Genomic DNA, 26358 nt, shown 5'->3' on the forward strand with positions numbered 1-26358 from the left:
CAGTGGAGAGGCAATGAGTGTTAACTCGTAACATAATTAAGCCAAGAAACAATCATATCACATCAACCACGCTTCCTTATTTGTTTGCTAAATGTTCTAATTTCCTTATGTCTTAATCCAGAAATTTCGCAAAACATTTCACCATCTTTAAGGTGGGTCTTACAGTTTGAGTCAAGAATGGAAAGTTCACCATTGAGATATAGGGAAGAATAACAGTAACCCCCATTTTATAGTCATATCTCATACTGTATGATACCTGCCTTAAAAGTAATAATTGTATCAAGTTTAATTGACAGTTTTAATCCTAAAACAATTCATTACAAGTTGTTGTTCATTGGTTTTATATGTTTGTTATAAGGGACACACAGAATGAACAGCATCATAAAAAATGATACCAATTCTACAAAGATCTAGCTGTTATTTGTTTCGTAGCTCGATTTTTATAGAACTGGTGTCATTTTTGTGATGCAGCTTTTGTTTGTATCCCCTATGACAAACCAATAAAAACAATGAAAATAGTCCAACACAAAGGGAGCCACAGTTGGAACTGGTGTCAGAATATGTCTTTTATTTGAAGAGAAACTGGGTTAGAAGGCTAAATATGAAACTAAAAGACTATGAACTTTTTGTTTTTCAGTCTATCCTCAATAACCTCAGATTCACTTTACTCAAAACCCATGATTAAACTGATGACAAGATGCACGTCTGTGCACACACACACTTTAAGGCGTTTCTCCATGCTATATATTGTGATAATTCTTGGTCATTTAAACATAATTGGTTACAACAGTACATGTTGTCAGCGACAGTAAGCTGCTAAAGCCATTTACATTATACTGGCCATGTGGATTCTGAGCAGCCACCAAATTACATCAGAGATTATTACAGTGTGTGGACCCATATCATGCCATCACCACGTGGCCATAATTATGAAAATATGCGCTTGCCCTAATGTAAGACGATGGTAATGATATCCTTAGGACATCAGTGTTCTGCAAGACTTGCTGTTTACTTATGAAGCATGATGTGATCTGGCATTAGTTAGAGCAGTGACATGTGCAGGAAGCAAGGATTAAGAGGTTTACAGCAAAGGACCCTACTGAGAGAGAGAGAGTATTGGAAATTATCCAGATGCTTAGGCTCGATGTCAAAAGTGACTGCCAGTGCAGGAACCCTCAAATAACCACCTCTAACAGTGCGCGATTAAAGCCGTCAAAATATTTTGCTTCTGTCCCTGCTGACAGACATGCTGTCAGAGCTCGTCATCGTTTACAAGGCTTATACCAAGTGGCGTCATATCGCCGCTGGTTTCTTTAAATCTCATCCCAGATCCCTGCTGGCTCGTCATTACAAATCCAAAAGGTGACAGCGCTGGATCCTGCAGCAGACAGCTCAGCAGAGCACCAAGCAAAACAGTTTGCAGATAAACTGTTGTTGATGTGACCTTAAGAAAGCAGCAGATATAGGACCCATTTAGCCAGATTTTGCCTGTTTGTGTTGCCTACATCTGAAAGAAATGACAATCTGGACACATTACAGGGTTTTAATATTGGAGCCATTTTTTTTTTTTTTTTTTTTTTTTTTTTCCAAATGAAACAAATAAAAGACAAACAGAGTAAAATATTTTTTTTAAAAGAAACCACAAAGCTTGCCTTGTATTTAAATCCAGTGGAAATAGTAAAAATTACAGCCAGATTTTTATTTGCAGTTTCAAATGCTGCCTGGCAATAATTGACTTGTTTTGCTTCACATTGTGTGGTTTGTGGGAGAAGAAAGTCACTAACTCCATGTAGATAAATGCAAAAAATAGAAAGTTCAAAGCAGTTTGAGTTTTATGATTCAAAATTGTGTAATTGCACATCTCAGATGAGAAAAGTCAATTTCTGTCATTGAGATTGTACTTTCTTTAGCGTCAAGAATATGAGAGTAAAACTTCCAAAAGCAAATAAGCTTTGGCCTGCAGGCTTGGTCACCAGGGTTCAATAAAGTTGTTTTTGCCTCCTTTTTCTTCAGGCTCAGGATCTATTTTAGTAGAGTACAACTTATCTTTGATCAAATCTGAAGTTTTGGCACCAGTACTGTGTAGAGTGGCCTTGACTACAGCAGTGAACCCATAGGGCTTTCAGTTCATCTGGCCTTGAGGCACATATCTATTTGCTATAAGTAGTTACAGAATAAGTACGATAGGCCGGCCATGTGTTTAGTTCCATCTTCCTGAGTGATTTCTCCCATATCCGTTAACCGCAGCAACGTGCCTCTTTTTTATTTTCTCCAAGGGTTTGATGCCATTTGGAATCATGTTGTAGAAATCTGGACTCGTGCAGCAAAGCTCTTGGCATCATAAATTGACCACAACACGGCTGAAGGGGTTAGCTGTAGGTTACGGATTTTCCAGGTTCCAACATAGAGTTGAGTAGGTATGATGACAGGTTACCGCTTTTCTGTAAATGGGTCAATTTACATATTGTTTTGGAAAGTCATGCTTGGTATTGCGTGTGTGTTCTATTGCATACTGTGAGAGTGATAACAACAATATCCTACTTAGAAATAGACCTAAATGAGAGAGGTAACCATTGTTCTGAATTTGCATCGGTTTATCCATCTATCTATTATCCTGCACAGGGTCATGGTAGGGCTGGTGCCTATCCCAGCTGACTTTGGAGATGGGCGGAGTACACCCTCGACGGTTTTTCAGTTGACTAAATCTCCACCACCATACTTATCTCGGGCCACGAAGCTCCATTTGCGGTACCAGCTTCGGTGCAGGTGTAGAGGGTTTAGCCAAGGGACAGGCGGTGCTTAAACGTGGGTTTGCAGGCTTGTTTGGATGGCAGAGCTCCTGCATGAATTCAGTTCATTTGAATTCATTTTGTTGTTCAGTTACAACAAAAGCCATCTCAGGGTACTTGACATAGTAAAGTCCTTAGCACAGAGCTTTACAACATTAAAGAGAGGAACCCGCCAATTTTACAATCCCCACATGAGGAACAGCAAGACGAGAAAACTTCCCTTTGACAGGAAGAAAACCTCGGACAGAACCAGGCTCAGAGGAGGGAGGCCATCTGCCTCAACCGGTAGTGGTGAGGGGAGAGCTGAGAGAAAAAAAAGAACAGCATAGAAAGACAACAAACAATAAACATTGGGTAGGTTGGTGGGGCCTGTAACCACAGATAGAAACGTGCAGCACCAGAGTCAGAGATACCTGCAGGAAAGGCTCAAACTACAGCATAAAAATCACACAAACTCTGGGTGACAGAGTGGTACACAGTCAATTCGAATCAAATCTTGATTCTTTCTGCCAGACAGAAAGTGAGGCCCCGAATATGAATCTAATCCGCTACAGGTCTCAGAAAGAAGTGTGTGTACCAAAACCCTGAAGCATGCTGTCGCTATTTCCATGAATGCAGCCACCGGATTAATAAATTCAGCTCTTCTCACCGTCAGCAAAGTCCCTTTAACAAATTTGCCTGTTAAAAGTAGAATTTAAAAAAAAAAAAAAAATCAAACAAGACACTCTTATTTTGAAAGCTCCATACTGTCAGATAAACTGAAACAACTAGTGACAGCCAATTGCACATTCCAAACAGTATGTGCTGTGTTCACATTGAAAAACGGACAGTAGAAAGTACGCTCAAGTCATCACACATACGCTGAAATATGGATGTCTTTTGGATGTATATAACTGTTCAACAAGGGAAACGGATGCACTCGTGACAGCAGAATAAAACAAAGTTTTCCACAGCCAATATTTCGGGAAGGCTAAATAATAACATCAATGACTGCTCTTTTCTGTTTATGCGGCCCAGGAAGCCATGACAACGAGCCACCGTGCACGTCACCAAGGACCTGAAACTGAAGAATCGAAATGAAATGTAGCCATCGTTAACTCTACCTGGGCTTTCTCTACTGCGGCAACTAAAAATGTCCTCCGTGGAAAAAGTCCAATTAAAATACATTTTTAAGACTTGCATGGAGATAGAGCCCCCCCCCCCCACACACACCCACTTAGTCATAAAGCGATAAAGACATTGCGGCAGACATAAATGACTAACTGCATAGACACTTTGTCGCCTGAACTCTGATCATAACAGTGTTTAAGTGTGTGTTTTGCTGCACCAGGGTTGACCATACCTCATTAATGGTGTACCTCGGGGATGTTCTGACACACTAGACGTGATCTAATCCATATTTGTTTGGCAGGTTTGGCCTTTCACTCGACAACCTCTTGTTGAAAAGTCCAGAAATCAGCGACACAAAACTATAATCAACATATCACTCTCTTCATTTATTGTCTTGTCGTTGGGGCCCCACAGGTGTAAATGCTTTTCAACATTTCTAGCTAGAATTTGTGGGGCAAAGTCACAAAAACAATGGAAGGAACTAACTCGGCAAAAGTTTATGGGTTGTTTTTGTCAAATAATCTGTAATGTATTAACCATTTTGGCTAATAATTGTATCTAAACGTACAAATTGCTGCGGGTTCTTTTTTTTGCACCCACCAGCTGCTGTTTTAGGGTAGATTTTAAGCACAAGGAAACATCACTGCTTTAAATATCACATGCCACCCCTCCAAAGCAACAGGCCTGTTTTGATTCATTGCCTTTATTATTAGGGGAATTATATGTTACTAAACCTGAAAGGTGTGCTTGAAAATGATCTTGCTGAGTCACGATGTTGAACTTGCAATGCAAGTAGTTTCCAAGGCCACTCCCACAGGTGCAGGATATCTGACTGTGTGTTCACTTCACTATCCATTCTGCTGGCGGTCATTCATTCCAGTTGAGTGCGCCCGAACAATATATTGAGCTCCTTCCTGGTTGTCAGCTGAAACTGACCACTGATCTCTTTTAAATAAAAAAAAAAAAAAAAAGAAAAAAAAAAAGTGATGTCCTTTAAAGGGCATTTAGGGCATCTATAGCCAGCCTGCTTCAGCCTCAGGTAATTTATGCAAACGTATGCACCTCCCGCAACCCTCAGCTCTCAGCCATTGTGAATATCACACTGCTCATACTGCTGGATCACATCGTGTTTGATTGGTTGCTGGAATAAACACTTGTCCTCAGGCTTAATAAAGACAAAGGCAATGGCACACTATGGTCATGTACAGGGACAGCCAAGGGTCAGATAGTAATCCATACAGTCCTAATGAATTAATTAAAAAAAAGTGATCCTATGGTTTGTAGTTAACCCTGATCCCTCAACAGTGTCAGATTGCTGTGATTAACAACACAGGCTCAACAACAGACCCCGTCCAGGGACAGGTGTGCACTACAGAGTAGAAATGTGTTTCAGCAGCAGCATTAGGATCCTTTTTTTTTTTTTTTTTGGGGGGGGGGGGGGGGGGTTGTTGTTGTTGTTGTTGTTGTTTTTTACCTTAAGCCTCCATTCCTATAGGTGTCACTGTAGTCGGGCACCCCCTTACCTTTCGACTCCAGTTCTCCTCCTCCTCCTTCCATCAACCAAACCTCCGCGAAAGGGTATGCGTTTTGAAGGTTGTATTAAGACGACAACACCGCTGCGGACGGGACGAGTCGCCACTCGCCTCGACAACCACGGGACAACCCCCCCCTCCCCCCTCCACCCCCCCGCCTGAAGCCGGGGCGGAGCGCACCACGAGCCTTTCCCCCTCCGCATCCTCCTTCAAGAGCTCTCAGCCCCTTAAAAAAAAGCCAAGGTCTTGTCCTCCCGGGTTCACCGTGAAGATGCCGCATACACGGATATTAATATTAAAAAGTTGAACGACACAGCGCACGCGGCAAAAATGCAATGTGGCAGCTCGTGCGGCTTCTCCTCAAGGTCAGCAGCACCTGAGCACCGCCGCCGCCTCACGGACGACTTTCTCGGGCAGTCGGAAGGGAAGAAGCGGAGCGGCGCGGCGCGGAGGGGATGCCGCTGTCTCGCGCGCATCCGGCATCAACAATAACATCTTTCACCGACGAGGACATCGACAGAAACGGACAACGGAACCGGACAAACTTGTGAAACGTTGACCGACTAGGTTTACCTTTTTTTGACAGCATCATCATCATCATCATCATCGCCTGCCCACGGCCTGCGGTCGGGGGCTTGTTTTACCCGCCGGAGGTCCAACTTAACAGAATGGGCTCTCGGTTCGGTTGAAAACCAACCGAGCTCGGTTGTCAGTTCGTGTGTTCAACGGCTGAAAAGAGTCGGTTCACTTAACGCGACACGGCCGCTGCGTTTGCGAGCGACTTTTAACTCGTTTGGGTGTTTTGAGGCGGACTTTTCACCAACTCATTTCTGTTCAAACCGACTTTATTCATTTATTTTAAATTTCCCTCCCCACTAACATGACTTCGAGGACAGGGAGACGCAGCCCGGCCGGCTTCTGGAGCAGTTTCCCGGAGCGGGGACTGCTCCTGCTGACGGTTCTGGTGTTCCTGGAGGGCTCCGTGCTTCCACTCGGAGCTGCCAGCTCTCCGGATATCAGCCACCACGAAAACGTGAGGAGCGACATAGCGGCGAACGAGAGATACAACTCGACGAAGAAGCCCTTCCCCGTGCTCAGCTTGGACTACCACCACATCCAGACCCCCTTTGAAATCTCACTATGGGTGCTCCTCGCCTCTTTAATGAAATTAGGTGAGTATCATGTGGATGTTACGTGTTGTTACGTTAAAGCTGCCTGTAGCCCGGAAATGCTTGCTAGGATGTTTAGAGCCAGGTTTTTTTAAATTTTTTTATATATATATATATATTTTTTTAAGACACCTTACATCTGCTCCTCCATTACATCTGGTCTGGTTTATTAGGCTCCTCTTTTTGAGAAAACGGGGTTATTCTACAGTATGCCTGATGGTCAGATAAGGAACTCTGATAACTTCACCACAAGACAGTAGATAAATCAAGTCTTGTGCAAGTCTTGATTCAAATGATAAACACGCACTAAAGCCACTCGGAAGGGGAACTGACAACTGGATTATCCAGGACCACCAGTTCATGCTGTTTATATTCTGCATATGAATTAAAGAGGGCCCTGTCATGCTGACATAACACGTTTGGCCAGAGTAGCTCAATCCAAGTCTGTTAATGGCTGGTTTTGCTTGTCCAGCAGATGAATCACTACTGTTGGTTTCATGTGGAGAGGATCTTAAAGCTGTATTTACTCACTGCTACGGGTGATGACTAAGCAGTTTGCGACAGTCTGGATTTTTATTTTAGAAAGGAACTATTTGGCAAGTTTCCAACACAGGGTCACCTTCTGTTACACTTGTGATGAGGGATGTTTCAAAAGCAGAAAGTCAATTTTAGACGACCCAATTTAAGATCTTCCTCACCTTGTGTTCTCGACAGTTCAACCCTTCACTTTCCTCTGTTGTGTCTCGAGTTTCCTCCCCCCTTTTGTTTGTTCCTCTCCTCTTCGGCTCCTGGTTGTTTGTTGTCCTCCTTTCTTTCTCCTGTCTTTTCAGCTCGTTCGTCAGTTCCCTCCGTGTGTCGCGCTTTCCACAGGACACTGCATTGTCTCCAGCTATCTTTTTCTAAAAGTCAGCAGCTTGTCACTCGCATGTGACATCAGGGGCCTGACTGAGCAGCAGGCTGCAGACAGGGAGGATGCTGCCTCACTGTCTGGGCCAGAAGCCCAGTGTCTCCGGGGAGAGGACAGGCAGAGAGGGACCACCTGGCTCTGGTGGCTCACTTGTAGGACACACGTCAAGCAAGCACGTTGAGGGGAAAATAAGCACAAGGAGAGAGCGAGAGAGCTGAAGGAACGATTACAGTACAGTAAGCAAGAGATGTGCATAAAAGAAACGAGACTGGATGTTTGTAGGCTGACAGCAGCAGCAGCAGACAGTGGCGACCTTAAGCCTCTGATTATCCCAGGACTGCTGAAAATGGGCGGTGGGTAATTCGAGGTGGCTGCTACATTGCTCAGCCTTGGCCACGTCTATGATTTATGTCGATAGACTTTATATCTTACAAGCCTAAAAGCACATTTGTCTCTTAAGCAGCCCCCGCCTGTGCATGGTGCCTCTCACTCCTCATTTTTCATACAAGTACTTTTCTTGAATTTGATTTTCATATAAATCAAAACCAGGGGATGTCCTTTCACTGAGAACTTGCCTTAATGATGCTAAAGTGGCGCAGGCTTCATATTTTTGAGATATCCTGTATTTTGGCTCCTCTAAGTGGCCTACAGACCAATTTCACACAAATAATGATTATTTATCAAGTTATGTCTCAAAAGCTATAATTGGCGCTGAAAGTGTACTACGAAGTCCTCATAAACTGATGTCGATTTTTCTCTGTGTTAAGAGCGACGGTGTGTTTGAATACATCTGTTAAGTTAAAATCAGGAAGATAAAAAAATGACCTTAGTCCATATTAAGTTTGTGAATGTAATACGTAACATATCATAGAAAGACACTGCGCTGACGTTTCAAATTTGCATATCGGTGAGGTCTGATCTGATAACATTCACTGGTAGGACACATCTTTTGATCATCACTTTGATTGCCGTGAGGCTCCGCGATTCCTGCGTATTCGCTCCTTCCTAGTGTAACATGTCTGACAAGTTGAGTTAGTCTCACCTTCCTTGTAAATTTCACAACTGGCCAAAGAATTTGAAGAGAAGGTGTGTGTTACTCCAGTGGGAAGCTGCAAACATATATATATGCAACTTTGGGCTCAAATGGATAACAGATACCTGGGGAAAAAAAAAACCCTCATATGAATGAAGTGGCGAACATTGATGTTACCCTCCCTGTTTCTAAACATTCACACCTGCAACTCGACCAAGTTCGATGCTGCAGACATGAAGCACAACAAATATAGCACCAGGCAGCCTCTTCAGTGTGCACTACAGAGTAGCCTGCTGCTGGTACAGAGACCTCCAAGGTCGAAAGGTTTAAGCCATAAATGTTATAAACCGCAGAGGCTCCACAGTGTGCCAGATTTTGCCCGTAAAATGGAAACTAGGCTTGTAGTGAATAAATACAAACACCACTACGTTCTCAGCACTGCTGTAGTTTTATTGCCGAGATTTTGGGGAATGTGTGGGAAATGCAAATGAGGGAATTCAACTGGTTATCAGTGCAAGTTGGTTTGATTTTGACCAACTCTCAGTGCTTGTAACCCCACAGTAAGTATTAAAGGGACAAAATATCTATACTGATTAGACTTATATTTCTACTATATAAGTATATATTTATGCACATACAGTAATTAAAAGTACTTACCTCAGTCAGTTATTAGTGTTTTTTTTGTTATTTATATATATATATATATATATATATATATATATATATATATATATATATATATAAAAAAACCAGACATCTGGGCAAATGCAGAAGACAATGTTCATCTGTTGGTGGACCCTGGGAGTGCGTGGAGAGGTTGGAGGTTGGGAAGCGAGCCGCTCCATCATGATTGGACACGGGTATTAGTGCAGAGTTTTGAAAATGTGAACTAGGAAAATTGCCCTTTGTTGTTGTTATATAGTGAGAAATAGCACATATTCAGAGGCAATCCAGAACCACAACTCTGGCAGCCATAAGATGATCATCCGTCAGTGTTGAACATTGCTCTTGCCTGGTTTCACCCAGTTACATTCAAATTCTAGTTTTACATATTAAGAATTGTTACCGGTTTCCATGTTTTTCTTACTCCTTTGATTCATATACCTGAGGAACTGGCGAGGTTGTGAGTTCTTTTTATGCCTTGTAATTAGTAGACGTGACTCTGTGATCTTAAATCTGGTTCTCGCAGCCTGAAGTTTAATTATTAAACTGCACAGAGGTTGACTTTTCTGAGATCCATTATACCTTGAATGTCACTATTTCAGGAATGCTGAGGTCGCTGAAGCAAATTTGTTTTGCTGAGTAAAAAGTTCCCTTGGAGACCTGCTCATCCCTCAAAATATAGCTTTATCTATAGTAAATAGTTGATGATAGCTGTTACTGATGGGAGGCATTATTAGTATCACTGGATTTATGCACATATTCATTCTTGGAAAAATAAATATTTGTTATTTTCCTTATAAAGTTACAGCATTTAAAAAATTTTTTTTTTTAATCCAAAGTGAAATTTGAAGCAGTCTACCAGAATCAACCAATCAAAGACTGGATTATAATGAATTTACCCTGTAGGAGTGTCTGGCTACACTTTGGCAACACTTGATGAACAAGTTTAATTCATGTACTTGTTGTGGAGGATTTGGCAAACCCTTAAGAAATATGGGCCTTAATATTGTCCTTATCTGTAATGCAGCGTGGGAAAGATTACTATTTCATCATCGGAAACAACACCCTTGGCAAAGCTTGAATCACAGTGTCACAGACTGTACTCCGCTTATCTTCATTGTGTTATTTAGGTTAAAACTTAACTAAGATGTCAGGTATTCTTAACAAAGAGGAACATTGATATGCTCTTAATCTTAAAAATGAATGTCTTTGCCTATAAGATTACTCGCATCCGGTCAATATCAAAGGCATTCACACAAACAGCCCTCAAAGCAGTAATGGATGTTGATTGTTTTGATGGCTCGACATTCTTTGCACGCACCACGGGAAGAAAGAAACAAGTGTCATTTTAGGTGTCATAGGCCAACGGCACTTTAATGATTAGCCTTACTCAAGTGGTCGGCTTTCGATTTGATTAAAAAAATAAATAAATTGCCTTATGGGTGGATCAATGTAGTGAACTCTTTATCATCACAGAGATAACGGTCTTATCTAAGACATGGAAACAAAGCTCACTTGTCAGTTGCAAGACAAAGTCAAAGGTTCATCTTGTAGTAAGAACCTACCCTGTCCTTAGAATTGTAATTATATCCTTTGGTTTCCTAGAAGTCAAATCTTCACTCCTTTCCGTTGGCTTGGTTTCTCTCCATTTAAAACACCACTCAGCTCACTAGACGGTCGACAGTACTGCTCGCACCAGACATTTGATGCTTTCGCTGAGCTGTACCTCACGCTGTAAGTTACTGTAGAAGGTATCTTTGTGCATTGCAGTAAACCTCAAACACAGGTGTCGGTGTGCCAACATCGCGGCCGTTGTGGCACAGCTCTGAAACGCATCCCTGTGAGGAATCGCCAGCGTGAGATGTCAGAGTTTTTGTGCAGATGTGATGCCAGCATTCCTACTGAAATATACCAGCACAAGGCCATAATAAATAATTTAATCTAATGCTGGAGCTGCATGAGCAACTTGAGGAGCACAGTGGTCTGCGTCAAAACAATAAAACAATGTCCGTCGGCAGCTTCTCTTTCACGCAGCGCTGTTGACGGGAACAACGCCTGCATCGCTCTAAAGTACATATCTTTCCTGACCCCGTCTGTGAGCACTCAAATGATCCGACGTTGGAAAATTTTGGCCAGTGAGTTCAACGTCACGATTTCTAGACAAAGACTCAAATGAATCACCAGTCACCATCCTGAACACAGACACTGTTTAAATGTTTTCTCTCTCTCTCTCGCTCTCTCTCTCTCTCCCTCATTCTCGCTTAATCCAGCTGATTTGGTTGCCAGTGGTGTTCAATTAGTCACCCGGCAACACGACACAGCTCCTGTCTTTTAGAAATGATCAGGTTTAGCAAGTACCAGGCTGTGCTGAGGCCGGGTACTCATGCCGAAGTGAAAGAGCTGTTACCCTTTGCCGGTTTTCAATAACCGTGCTGCATAACGGCTCTCAGGAAGGGAATGAGGCAAGAACACAGCGGCTGCTTTTATTAACAAGCAGCCACAATGAACCGCCTGATCTTAGCGTTAAAGAATGTGGCATACAATTCTCATGATTACTCCTTGTCGCCGAAGCACCGCTTATATCTTACCTCTTTAATACACGCGTCTTGATTGCAGTGCGGTGGTGGGCGGTGAGTCATTCTTTGATATTCACATCCCTCCTTTTCACTATCTTATCTCCAGCGTTCTGGCTCTTCACTTGATGAGCGCCGAGGGCCCATAACGGGAGTCACACAGGAGAGATTTAAGAATGCGCCGTCACCACTTACACAGCGTCGGCCGCTTTAGGCTTCCTCGACCTGAGCCTTTTGTCTTTGGTCCTAGATGTGCTGAGAAGGGTCAGTAGTGATGCTGATGTCCAGCATGCACGGTCGTCACTTGTCCCTCTTGGCCACCCTTGAATGATAATGGCTCATTTAGAGTTTCCTTCTTGGATCCAGTATTGAGTGCGCCTCCGCTCAAGGCACCAGCAGAAATACATTTGTACAATCCAGTCATGACCCGTTCGCTCTTTCCTCCAGGACGACACTGGATGGCATTGTGTCAAAGTTTTTGTCCTGATGACTTTCTATGCAGAGCTCGGTCATCGGGACAGTTTAGAAATCTTTCTTTAAAAATGAAACAATATTTCTATGTATTTGGCCGTTAGGGCCTTATTTATGGATTATGATTCGGGGAGGGAAAGCTGTGAGCCAAAAGTCCTCTGCCTCACGTTCATTTCTTAATGTCACTCAGAAGAACACTTTACACAAGGGATCATGGGACTGTTTGTCCTCTAATAGCACCCCTGCTTGGTGTCCCATGTCCCCCCCCCCGGGACTCAATTATACTTATTTATTTTTTTTGTATAACTTTTGAAAACAAAAAACAAAAAAAACCAAGTGTAACAAGGTTTTCTTTTGGTCAACCTGCTCCATAGCCAGATCAAATGAGCTGCACAGTCGGCCACTTCCATTGTGTGAATTTGGAAACCACAGTGATCTGTTCCTGTAAGTGTCTGTAATTTTCCATGCTCATGTCAGAAGACTGTGATTACTTAATTATTATGATGAAACACACATTGAGGATCAGTTCTTGGATAGCAGTGGGAAGTTGCTTGTTTTCCTGGACTTTCTTTCAACTGTGGCCCTTACAAAGGAAGATTATTTTCAGCGGGTATTCCTGTGTAACCATAAAACCTGAGTCATACCTCGGCAGCGTGTTTGCTCAAGGTCTATATGAACATGCTTGTTGTTAGCACACCTTGCTGCAGACATTCAGTTGGCAACAGGCTGAGCAAATTTGTCTTGTCTAAAGTTTAATGCATATGACATTCTGCATACCTTGTGTACATACATAGTGTGTTATTCAATTCTAATTGTTAACGTCGGAATCGTTTGAATTGTTGTTTCCACGCATTTGTAAGAAAAACGAGGGGATGACAAACTGATAGGACCGCTTGCAAACCAATTAGCCCAGCTGGATGCGCAGAGGCCCACTTGCGCTATCCGGTGGCCCCGTCTCTGAACAGAGATCTCCGCGGTGTTGACGTCTCTTTAACACGTTTAGACGAGACTTTGGAATGATGCAAGTGCTGTGGGAGTTGCGACGTTGTGATTTCTCTTTAATTGGAAAGCTTCCATGAACAGATTGCTGCTTTCTTCTGGAGAGACATTGTGCTTTGGATAGTCTCGGAACCAGCTGTGGAGTTTACATCCTGCTCACCACTCATGCCTTTTGGGGAATTTGCACCGGTTCTGTTTACCCCAATCAAGCAGCTATCACAAGAATATTTTCGTGAACCCAGCTGGCCGCTGAGCCTCTGGGGAGTCTGGGGTTGGTGCTTATTTTCGAATTTAGTTCTTGGAAAGAAGACGAGCGCTCAGGCTCTGACATCTCGTTGAGGGCAAATTAAGTCTCCTTAGAGTATTTAAGATAAAGCCTCTCTCACTATGTTTCCAAAACGTGCAGCTGGATGACTCACAGACGTGCACTTGTTTGGCTTGTGTTCTGAAACACTAATCGTGTTGTCCTGAAGCTAACCGAGCATTAAGCACCACCACCACCACCACCACCACAGACGCCTTGTACGAAATCACGACTGTTTGCTGTCCTGGCTCCTAAATGGTGGAATGAGCTCCCCACCGACATCAGGACAGCAGAAAGTCTGTACATCTTCCGCCGCAAACTAAAAACACACCTCTTCCGACATGAACAGTAGCACTTTAGTAGCACTTAAAATGGCACTTACTGACAGCACTTTGTAGTTTGGCTTTCTTGAAGAAATTGTATTTTCTTGATTCTTGTTGTTTCAACCCTCATGGTTGAAATGTACTTATTGTAAGTCGCTTTGGATAAAAGCGTCAGCTAAATGAAATGTAATGTAATGTAATGTATGCCCGAAGAGAATTTCTCCTACTGGCCTTTTACATACTGTTAAGACAAAGCCATGTAACATTGTAATGTCGATATAATTCTACGTCTTGATTGTAAATGATCTGTTTACTTCGAGTGGTAAACTTGTAAAGTGGCAGACGGCAGGGCAATTACACAACAAGCAGCGATGTGCTAATTAGCAAACATTAATTTGCTGCTCCACCATCATCCACATTGTGTAATTGTAAGATAATTGAAGCAGCCCGGCGCCATTCACCCAGCCTGCCCCTCCTGTCTTTGGCCCGGGAGGAGGGGGGGGGGGGGGGGCTTCTGAGCTTCTGCCATCGGGGGTTATGTTTGCACAGAATGCTATGAATGTGCAAAAATGTGTCAAAACCAAAAATGTCATCCAAGTGACAATTATTTTCCACAATGACGGACCGTGTGACGCCATGCTAATACCTATTGGATGATATACATGGTCACATTATCTGCATCTGTAAGATTGCCCAGCCGGCATGTCACCTTACCCGGTTCATATTTCTGTGCGTGTGGTTCGTGTCGGTGTTGATGCGCCGTGGGCTCAGCGCCAGCCGGAAAAATGACACATCCTTGCGTTACGGTAGTCGACGGTAAATATAGCCACGGGAGGACTTCACACCGCGGGATGCACACGGCTGTCCCTTTGAAATCTTCATCCCCTTTTGTTTACAGCAGCTGTCCCGTCCCCACCTCACCGGGTTCACGCAGCCGTGTCCACGCTTATGATTTCATGTGAAACTCACAAAGATAGCCTCATAAAGTCGGCTACTTTAAAAAAAAAAAAAAAAAAATTTAACGCACAGGTGAAGTGTAAAGAAGACTCCTCATTAGACCTGCGGCCTCAGGAGCCAACGGCGTGACGTGTAAACGCAACAGGATCCAGCGCCCTCGCCCTGTCGGCTCCCTTTTTACACGGGCGTAGATTGATTCGACCGCATCCGCTGCTGGCTTGACAGCAGAGCAACAACGGCCCACTCCCCCCTTTCCCCCCTTTCCCCCCCTCCCCCGGATGGCACGTTTGGACATTTTATACACAATGGCGAGGCGGAATAACAGCACCACTTTCCTGCCTTGAACAGACTGTATAAAAGGGTCTATAAGCGGTCTCCGGCAACTCACCGCAGAGTTATTTGTGCCGTGATGCGAGCCACGCGCCCTCTAGCAACGGCAGATAATTACGGACGGTTATTCTCACTTACGTGGAACTCCCCCGAAACCGGATTACCACGTATTCAAAAAGACAAATGCAAGTTGAACGTTTTTTGTTTTTTCACTTCACATTCATTCATTTAGTCGTTTACTGAATGTAGGCTTACGACAAATGTATTCAAATGTCAGCTCTCCCGAGCCGATCTGTCATGATATCTGTGGACAACAAGTGTTTTCCATGTTTATTTCAATTTTTTTTTACTTGAAGAATTCACAAGGCCAGCTGCTACAGGGCACGCAGCAGACTTCTCGTTTTCTTTACCCAGCCTACAGCTTCAAGAGAAAAGGAACCACATATGCTGACACTATTAGTTCCTTTAGGTGAAATGAGGACGGGCAAGCTCTGACATGTCGGCACAGCCACCGCAAAAATCAGGCGTTTTCCTTTGGGTTTACTACGAACATTAGCAGTGTCATGAACATTGATGTCTACAGGAAATTGCACTTTTTTTTTTTTTTTTTTTTTGACCTTGGGTCATTGCACCGGCAAGATAACTGATAAATTGAAAGCAGAAGTTAGAAGTGGTTGTCTGGGTGGTGACATAATTCAGAGGTGTCGTGTGTCACAGCTGATCGGCCTTCTAATGTCGTGTTTGCTTTTGCGCTGTTGCCGTTTCTGCAGTGAGGAAACGGACGGGAACAATTCCAGTTAAGTGTTTCAGCCGCGTCTTTCAGTCGTCCATCTGCATTTTTCATCTGCACTGATAAAACAGATTCTTATGTTACGCTTCGGTGGTTTTGCTTTGAATTCTGAGCACACGTGACCTTCAACTCAACGCTGTGCCTGAATGCCTCCTGTGTAGAGCAACACGGTCCTCCTGCTGTTGCTCTGCCAACGTGATGCTCGGCACTATGCCTTCTGTGTAGACGCGCGCGCACGCACACACACACACACACACACACACACACACACACACACACACACACACTGACACAATTAACTTCCAGTGAACCCCTCCCTCGTTCTTGTTTCCCCACATTTCATCGCTCCTTGTCTTGTTTGCGTCCATTTCCCCAGGGTTCCACCTGATTCCTCGTCTGTCCAGCATCGTGCCAGAGAGCTGCCTGTTGATTGTGGTGGGCCTGCTGGTGGGGGGGCTCATCAAAGTAGCCGGAGAGACGGTCCCACCAGTGCTGGATTCCAGATTGTTCTTCCTCTGCCTCCTGCCTCCCATCATCCTGGATGCTGGCTACTTCCTGCCCATCCGTCCCTTTATGGAAAACCTGGGCACAATCCTGATGTTTGCCGTCGTGGGCACTCTGTGGAACGCCTTCTTCATCGGTGGCTTGCTGTACGCTGTGTGTCAGATCCAGCCAGACAACCCATCGACCCTCCATCAACTGGAGCTTCTGCCTTGCCTGCTGTTCGGCTCCATCGTCTCGGCTGTGGATCCTGTCGCGGTGCTCGCTGTTTTTGAGGAGATCCACATCAATGAGCTGTTGCACATCCTGGTGTTTGGAGAATCACTGCTTAATGATGCTGTAACTGTGGTGAGTGACCAAAACTACAAATATGAGGCAATACGTGAGATGACAGCCTTTCATGATTTTATTTACGAGAGTGCCTTTATTGCTTTATTTGTGCACCATTAAAGGCAGACAGATAGATAAGAGATAGACTTCTGTCAAGAATATTTATGATATAATGGTGTGGTGTAAGCCCTCGCTTGTAGCCCTCAGATGCTTCTATGCCATTACAAGGGTGCAACTTTATCATGTTGGAGAACCAAAGTGCCTTTGCATCAAATGTTCTCGTTCAGACACCTCAAAACGTCGCAGTTGAACTGGGCATTGACGGTCTGACCCCGAGGGACAAATTAACATTGCACAACCCGACAGTGACGTTCTGCTCCTCTAAAACAAAATGTCACTCAAAACGCCTCGCATTTTATTTCTTAATTGCTGCAGATTCTCAGAAGCACTTCAAGAGTCTCTGTTGCTAATTTCCTGAGTTTGAGACTAAATTTGACTTTGTCTTTTGATCAAGTCCGTGGAGAAATCGCCCAGACCACCGGTCACAAAAAAACGCGTGTAACTCGGGTGCTGATGCAGATCAAGCGACGAGACTTTGAATACTTGATCACGAAGGTTATTGCTTCCCCCTGCTCTGTGCACGTCACGGTGCTGCACACCGTTTGTGTGCAACAGGTGCAGTCTCAGAACTGTTTGATCCACTCTGGTATGACAGAGTTATTATTGAGTGGCAGTTGTTTATCTGATACCCAGAGAAACGATAACATGGTCTCCCTGAAGACGCCATCATCAATAATTGAATGAAGGGCATAAATTACCTTTTAACCCTGAATGTTTCTCATTGACGCCAACGGCAATCTTGATGTATCACACAGCAGTCTATGACAAACTTAGAAACTTAGTGTTCGTCATCAGATTAAGTTGTGGAATGAAATTGAAATACATTTCTTTCCTTCAATTTTTTTGTAATCTACTGACAAGCCACAAAATAGTTCTCAGCTCACAGCATGCCGGCGGTTGGCTGGCGTGTTCCGATATAGCGCCATACACAGTGTAAAGTTACTGACAATTCTTGCGCTGCATAGTTTATAGTCCTCATAGACTCTGCATGTTCATTCCCCAGGAGCCCTTGTCTCCTTTGGCACCACTGCACATTCATAAAAGTTGTATGGTACATTGCCACCGTTTGCACAGTCAGTTTTGAGTGCAGGCTTTGGTGAAAGCCAGAGCTCATCAGCCTGGGAGCACTTCACAGTCAATCTGCAGATTAGTCTGCCGTGCTTTACAGGAGTTTGGATATCCCACAGTGAGATTCTCAGCAAGTGCCTGGTTTCTTTGTGCCAAATACTTTCAGTACAGAAGGGTGCACGAATGACTTCACATGTGACGTGCTTTGCAACCTTTGGTTGTTGATTTTTTTTTTTTTTTTTTTTTTTAATCTGCTGCGACATTTACCCTGAATTTTTGTCGAACCACTTTTTTGTAGCTTCCACTATGACCTCCTTTATTAGGGCCGGAGCACCAATGGTGCGAAAGCCCTATTGTTTTTCAAGGAATTCTTCTTTTTATTCTTACGTAAAGTGATTTGCCTTTTTTGGAGGCTTTATCATATTCAAAAACTCATGAAAGTGGATGCACACACGTCTCCCGGTGAAAAATGTCGTATTCTAGTGGAGTCGCGAGTGGGCGTGGCCAAATGGCTCGAGAGCGCCCCCTAAACCTCACGCTTGAAACCTCACAAAACGTGTACCATACATCCGGCGTGGTGAGACGATACATCTGATGTGTTTTGCGAGTGGGCGTGGCCAAACGGCTCGCTCGCCGTGACACAGGAAGTTGATGTTTAAGGTCAAGGAATGCTTGAAACCTCACGAAACGTGTCACGTACATCCGGCGTGGTGAGACGATACATTATATACCTGTTTTGCGAGAAGCGGGGATATGCGGTCCCTCGCGCGCTGCACGTCGAGGAGACTGCTTCGGGGAGGCGGCGCACGGGAGTGCGAGGGCCCGTTATCACTGCTTGCAGTTTTAATTTCATGTTCCTCTTTTGACGGAATCAATACGGCCACATGGGGTAGATGAACTACACCGGAGTTTCCATTGTTTTGTTGGCTTTTCTTGTGATTTGCAGTGTCTTGTCATATATTATAATCAGGATCATTTTTCTTAAATTTGAATACTGTCCATTCACATTTATTAAACCGGTTTTTTTTGTTTTTTTTTATCTCACCTCTTTTATTGTTCACTCCCTCCCTGTCTACTATTCCTCCCTCTCACAGGTACTATACCACCTTTTTGAGGAGTATTCGGGCGCTGGCACGGTGTCAGTGTTGGACGCCGTACTGGGAATCATCTCCTTCTTTGTGGTTGCGTTAGGTGGCGTCCTAGTCGGCACGATCTACGGGATCCTGACTGCCTTCACCTCACGCTTCACCTACCACACGCGTGTCATCGAGCCGCTGTTTGTCTTCATGTACAGCTACATGGCGTACCTGTCGGCCGAGGTGTTCCACCTGTCTGGCATCATGGCGTAAGTTTGTGGTTAAAAAGACAGGCTGGTAAATAGAGAGACTAATAGAGCACCTTATTTATGTGCTGGGTATACAATACACAGTTGTGCAATATCACTGAATGTCAAAATGGTTCAAAGTGTTATCATTTCACAATAATCCCATTGTTCTTCAGTTGATGTGTATTTTATATGGTCTTATGTGTCCTTTAAACATGGTAAAATAAATTAAATATATGAGCACCAAAGTACAACCAACAAAAGTGATGCCAACCGTGACATCTGTAACAAAAGCGATCATACATGTATCTTCAAGTCAAAGCAGTCAAATCCATGTACAAAGTTATAAAATGACCTGTGACCTCAACTTTGGCTTGTTGCTGTGTCTAATGCAACATGGCTGGTAAGGTGTTGACTGAACAAGTGTGTCACTAGATTGTGAGACCTCATAAAGATGGAAGAGGATACAGAAACACAGTTGCAGCACTAGCGAGGCGGTATAGAAAGAGCCATACTTCCAAAACCAAAAGGCACAGTGGCCTCATTCAATCAAAGCAATATCAAATTCAAACAAAAATGATACTTTAAGGACCGTACAATGTCCTGAGATTTGCATGTTTAACTTGTGGGTCTTTCAGGTTCTTTACAGAGATAGTTATTGGCTTCCTTGTAGGTGCTTTCTTTTTGATATATATATATATATATAATGTATGCGTTCCATAGATTTCCTTATGTAATGTTAAAACAATGTCATTTTATCACGGTTAGCTCTAGACTCTCAAAGAAGAGTAGCTTTGGAGTCTTGGTCTCCCCAGTGAGCTGCTGTATGCAGGTTCAGCATTCACAAATTAATATTCTAGTGTGGCGTGTCTGCTCTGTGGTGCCTAATGAAATACTCCAAAGGTTTTGGGAATGTGCTCCCTATACTGCATGTTTCTGACATATTGATTTCCCCCCCTGTGATTAGATGTCATGGTGTATATACAGCCTTGCCACTGCAGGGTTTCATTTGGACATCCTGGCAGACTGAACTACATATAAGCAGCGGTATAATGAATTCATCTGATCTAACACCAATTTAACCAAGCCTGGATTTATTGTGATGTCAACATTCTCCGAGTTGCCATTTCATCAGCTCCTCCAGTACACAGCAATCAGTTTTCTGTTTGAGCTCGCAGGTGTCACGGGGTGTTACTGACGGGAGGTGCTGATATACCGAGTCTCTCCCCTGTGTTGGGGCAGATGGATGCTCTCTTCAAGGGCAACCCCTTCGGATGCCTGTGGCTCTTTTACTGCAACTCGTATCCAAATCTGGATTTAAAAAAAAAATATATATATATATTTTTTTTTTTTTCACATTATTGGGTTCTAAAGGAGGAGAGAAACAGCCTCACCGATGTGAATGCCTTTCATCATAATGCCTTGAGAGCCAAACTAATATTGACATGAAGGAGGAATGGGGGTGAATGTTGAGCAGCAGCTGCAGCTTGTGGGATATAGATGACGGCTGCTTTTGCCCTTCAGTTCTGACATAAAAACTTTGCATGGCTCTAAAACAGAACAGAGAAGTGGTGAGCAGACAGATGGCGACATCTTTGTGTCTGTTAGTGTGGAAAAAGTACAGCATCACTATTGCCTCAACTCAAACGAACACTTCTTCTAAAAATATGTAGATCTATGTTACTTCATTTTGTTTCAATCATTTGTTAAACGATGTTCTGACTTGGATCACAAGGGACTAAAAACATGCAACCTATTCAAATCTATTTCCCAAAAGATATGTACATTAAATCTCCTCCGCGTCGTTTTCCTTCAACTGATCCAACATTTGCCTCCTCTCTTTTCAGATTAATAGCATGTGGAGCGGTGATGAGACCCTACGTGGAGGCTAACATATCCCATAAGTCGCACACCACCATCAAGTACTTCCTGAAAATGTGGAGCAGCGTCAGTGAGACACTAATCTTCATCTTTCTGGGCGTGGCCACGGTGGCCGGACCTCACGCCTGGAACTGGACCTTCGTCACTCTCACCGTCCTCCTGTGTCTGGTCGCGCGGGTCATCGGTGAGCTTCACTTTGCACAACTTCTTCAAACAAATGCAGTGATGCCATTCTGGGGTGTAAAGTAAAAGAGGAAGTGATGTATATTTGTTGTGTCATTTGTTTTCGAGGTGAATTCACGGAGGATCCTTTTGATTCTGTGATTTGCTTTTATTGGTCCATCTTTACATGGTTGAGTCACTTCAAATTTCATCTTGAAAAGCTTTGTTTGATTTGTCATTTTTAGGGCTCCAAATGGACGTTCCTTTATTTTCAAAGGAGATAATGATGAAGGAAAGAATATTGCACTTTTAAGTGATTTTTTTTTTGTGAAAAAAAAAAAGGGCCATATTCTCAACTGGGAGCACTGACAGAAGTTAATGTTGTCATCATGTTTCATCACACAGCTGTTGGTGTGTGACAGGAAGTACCGCTGAGGATTTCCTCGTTGACTTCAGGCTGTCACAAGTCTTTCTGCTGAGGATTTGTCATACACCCGACTCGTGTTGTTGGAGAGAGACTGAAAGGGAAAGAATCATGAGGACAAAGCTGTCATGCAGTCTTGAATTGTTGTCTTAAAATTAACAAATGAGTTAAAGGACAATTCCAAATTTTTTTTTAAGCTGGTTTTAGGTTGTTCACTGTAAATTATCCATAAGTTGTATACTGTTAACTACTTTCCAAAGCATGCAGTGATTTCTCTACTCTCCTGACAGCGCTCGGTTTATTACGCTGCACTAGAAATTCAAATTGCAACAACTTTTGTGGATATTTGTTGTCCATGAAACTACCTTAATGCTTGAAAGTGAAGAATTTAAACAACATATGGCGGGCAGGATTGTCTTTTTAAGCTGTTTTTAGAGTACTAAAGGAAATCAACTCTCGATGGGATGGGACAAATAACCCACAAATTTTAGTACAGAAAATATATTATTGCATTCACTCTTTTCCTTTTGTGTGCTAGCGCTGTTATTTAAACAGGCTATGAAGAAAGCTATTCGACCTGTTGACATACTCACACAGTCTCTGACAGACAAAGCCAAACTCAACTGTTCATTGTCCTCCACCAGGTGTAGTTGGTCTGACCTACATCATCAACAAGTTCCGCATTGTGAAGCTGACCACGAAGGATCAGTTCATCATAGCCTACGGTGGCCTGCGAGGTGCCATTGCTTTCTCCCTTTGCTTCCTGCTGAAAAAGGAGCACTTTGCCATGAGAGAGCTGTTCCTCACTGCCATCATCACCGTCATCTTCTTCACTGTCTTTGTTCAGGTACGAGCACCTTATCGTGGTTGTCCTGTTTCGGTCTAAACCAACTTTAGTCGAAGAGGTTTTTGTTTAGGTTTATTTAAACAGCAGCTGAAAATGCACATTGCTGATTAGACATCGTTTCAACTGTTTTCTGGTGCACATTTCCAGGTACACAGTGTGGATTTTACTCACTCGTGTGTTTTACCCACTCAATTGCATCTGCCTTACTTGTTTACAAAAGAGCTCCTTTTGGTGTCCTGTATTTGCATCTAATACATAAAGTTTGAATTTGTCCCTTCAACACTTTGAATACTCATTGCTCACCACTACTTAAATTAGCCTAGCTCAGAAGAAAACATTTGAAATTATACATACAGCTGGTCATGCGGAGAATTGAACATCTAATAAATGTAATGAATTGTGCGAATTAATGCCTGTCTAAGAAAAAGCTATTGCTCAAAAGTTGCTCAACCTCGTGTGGTCAAATTTTTTTTTTTTTCTCTGCTCCTGCTCGTTTAGGAAAATTGCGTAATTGCTTGTTCTCACTTAAAAGCACACACACAGACAGACAGGTGAGATAATTCATGCATTAAATGTAAAAACTCTGTTAAAGGAATAAAAGATGTGGTTTAGGGAGCATAACTTTCTACTGAATCATCTCACGCAGTGAGCCTAAAGATAACATGCTAAATGGTACACAGAGGCCAGATAAATACACAAATCCAGGGATTGTGTACATATTGAATTTTCTGCCCTTCAAGCACAGTGCACTGCATCGCTCAGCCGTGTCTGATAAACTAGTCTCTAGGCGGACTTTGGGAAGATTGTTGGGCATGAGTTGGACCCAGAACGGCAGCAGCTAAAGTAAAACCCTGAAAACGTGTTCTCTCTCCTGAGAGACTAGATTAGAAAACATATTTTATTCATGCTGACGTGTTCAGCCGTGGCACACTGATGCTGTGACTGACGCAGACCAGAAGGTGGAAGGTAGAAGGTGGAGGCCTCTTTTACCTCCAGTGGAATTCGAAGCGTAGGTCTGTGTGAGTGAGATAGTGTTGTGTTGGCGTTTGTGAAAGATTAAATCTTATTTATTATTATGTGGCAATGTTACACTTTCTTTTTTTAATTTTAGTAAGTGGCTCGTCCCTTTTTGTATTGGCTTACTTCTGTTATGTTTGTCATTCTCTTACCAATGTATCCCAACCGGTTAGATGGGTAAGTGGTTTATAATGTTGGTAATTTAGTTACATGTCCTGCCATAGAACAGAGACTGTTATATTTCTGTCATTATGTGGACCGGATGTCTTAAAAGCAAAGAAAGATGATGAAACTCACCTAAACTGAAAACAGAGACTGTATTTCCACCACAGTAAACGTAATGGAGAAACCATTGATGCTGTTTCGGATGCCGCTGATTGAATTTTAAAAAATACCTAAATGTCATGGCTACAGTCTGGCATTTTGTTAATTGCACTGATTGGCCAGAAGTGGAATGTTTCATTTAGTGTAACCTTTAAACCCAGTTCCCTGGTTTGGGGTGAAGAAATAAATGTTGATGGATACTTCTGTATAGTAGCAGGAAACCAACTTGTTTTATGTGGAAGAAGCATGGCATGATAAAAGTGCAGGTTTCTTTGCGTACATGTCTCGTAGCAGAATAGAGAATTATTTAAGAACAGGAGACTTCTGTCATCCCCTTTATGCTGTTACAGTTAACCAGATGGCCCGCTTAATCTCCTTAAGAAACAGAATGATACACACAGGCTTTTAGGTGCAGACAGGAACAAGCTTACGCACACACACACACACACACACACACACACACACACACACACACACACACACACACACACACACACACACACACACACACACACACACACACACACACACACACACACACACACACACACACACACACACACACACACACACACGCTGCCCCTAAAATGCTATAATGCTGCTTTAGCCAATGCTCTTGGTTCTGATGTGAAAGTGACCTTGCATCAGACTATTGTTGGGATTTGTGTTCCAGGACCTACACCGTTATTTTTTTCAGTATTGCGACAATATAGTTGTTAGCTTTAAGAAAATCAAAGAGCACACTGCATCTGATATTTGTTTTTATTTTTCACCTGATTCGCTTGCTTATGAACATGTAATGAACATTTACAATTACATGCATGGAAACGTACACTCAGTGTGTCATACAAAAACTGTTTGTGTTGATGTGCACACTGGCAACTTGCGTTTATGATCACTGTGATCTACAGTGAAGTCACAACATGTTACTGGTATTGAAGTAATGCTTTGCTTTACTGTCGGCCCTCTCTGTTCAGACAGAACATCAAAGTTTAGGATATGTCTTCAGCTTAATTTGTGCTTGAAAGAAACATCTCTAAGCCGTATTTACCTCATACCAACCTGTGTACTTCAAAGAGATCTCTCAAGGGAACAACAATGGACACACAAAATAATATTGTGTCGCATTATATACAACCAGATGGGCCTCTTTATATTCGTCTCACCAGGGTGTCGCTACAGGTTTTTTATTTCAAAGCTGAATCTGTAACTTTCTTTTATGCCGTCACCCTCTAATGCAGTAAGAGATTTACAGCAAGATCCTGTCGCAAGATTTAAGAAATGTGTCAGTATTGGACCCGATTAGCTGATCAACCGCTGTTAAGATTGTGTGTAAACCCGGTCTGTGTTGCACATTCGTCTGACACACAGAGCGGCCATAAAAACAACAGATAAGAGTTGTATAGCACTTGCACAGACTGTGTGATAAGAGCGTATTACTGTCTTAAGCCAAGGTTGGGAGGTGTTTACAATGGTTAATGTTTTGTTCTTCTTATCGTTCCTTTAAGGGCATGACCATCAAACCGCTGGTGGAGCTGCTGGCGGTGAAGAAGAAACAAGAGGCCAAGCGCTCTATTAATGAGGAGATTCACACCCAGGTACAACTTTTTCCCTCCCACCGTCCATATGCTTCACTGTCAAATAGCCAGTGATTTTTGAGTGTTTACACAATTCCCTGGATTGAGGAATGCACAGCAATTGCACAAATAGTCAAATTTGGATTATTGAATTTCTGGATGGTATTCCTTTCAGTTGTAGTCATGTAAAATGTGACATCCTTTTCCAGTAAAAAGCCTCTGTGGCCATTCAGTTTGTTATCAAATTTTAATAATTGCCTCCACCTACTGGCTGGGTGGTGGAACTTCATATCAGTATACTGTACAGTGTATTGGTGGTACAACGTAGAAAATGTCAGTCCAAAGATTTTTGTCATTAAATGACTTTTGTTGCCCCAATTTATAACGGCAGCTTGTTTTACCATCCAGTTAAATATAACATGGGTTTATGTCTATGTATGTTTTACTGGCGCGCGCACACACACGCACGCACACACACACACACACACACACACACACACACACACACACACACACACACACACACACACACACACACACACACACACACACACACACACACCATCCATAGCGTTCGCCACTCAATCAAACGGATAAGTAACAACAGTTCTCGAGTGCTTTAAAGCTATTAATACAACTTAGATAAATCCACATACACATGCATTCACGCAGCCCTCTCAGGGGCTTGGCAGTGAGTCACCAGCGCTCAAGGCTAGAAGAGCAGTCTGTCCTAATGGCTCCTCCTCAGCTGTAAAACACCAGTGATCAGAGTCAACAGAGCTGGCTGAGGAGAGAGTCACACTGGGCTACGATGTGGTGATGAATGCCAGCCT

At 43.1% G+C, this 26358-nt stretch overlaps 1 protein-coding gene across 4 annotated transcripts in view; it reads left to right on the forward strand.

Moving 5' to 3' along the window:
• The first annotated feature begins 6311 nt into the window (after positions 1–6311).
• Positions 6312–26358, forward strand: part of slc9a1a (solute carrier family 9 member A1a) — a 28118-nt gene continuing 8071 nt past the window's right edge. For all 4 annotated transcript variants that reach the window (XR_011311120.1, XM_069703777.1, XM_069703774.1 and 1 more), the window contains exons 1-6: positions 6312–6603; positions 16327–16799; positions 19064–19314; positions 21141–21358; positions 22405–22607; positions 25457–25546. Coding sequence is in view for 3 of the 4 variants with exons in the window: in XM_069703777.1 (XP_069559878.1) it covers positions 6312–6603; positions 16327–16799; positions 19064–19314; positions 21141–21358; positions 22405–22607; positions 25457–25546 (1527 nt within the window). In the remaining variant the exon portion in view is untranslated. The remainder of the gene's footprint in view (positions 6604–16326; positions 16800–19063; positions 19315–21140; positions 21359–22404; positions 22608–25456; positions 25547–26358) is intronic.

This window comes from Brachyistius frenatus, unplaced genomic scaffold, assembly GCF_029030835.1.
Source record: "Brachyistius frenatus isolate BFR_SWC_R1_liver_20210118 unplaced genomic scaffold, ASM2903083v1 Contig_48, whole genome shotgun sequence".
Taxonomy (NCBI): Eukaryota; Metazoa; Chordata; class Actinopteri; family Embiotocidae; genus Brachyistius; species Brachyistius frenatus.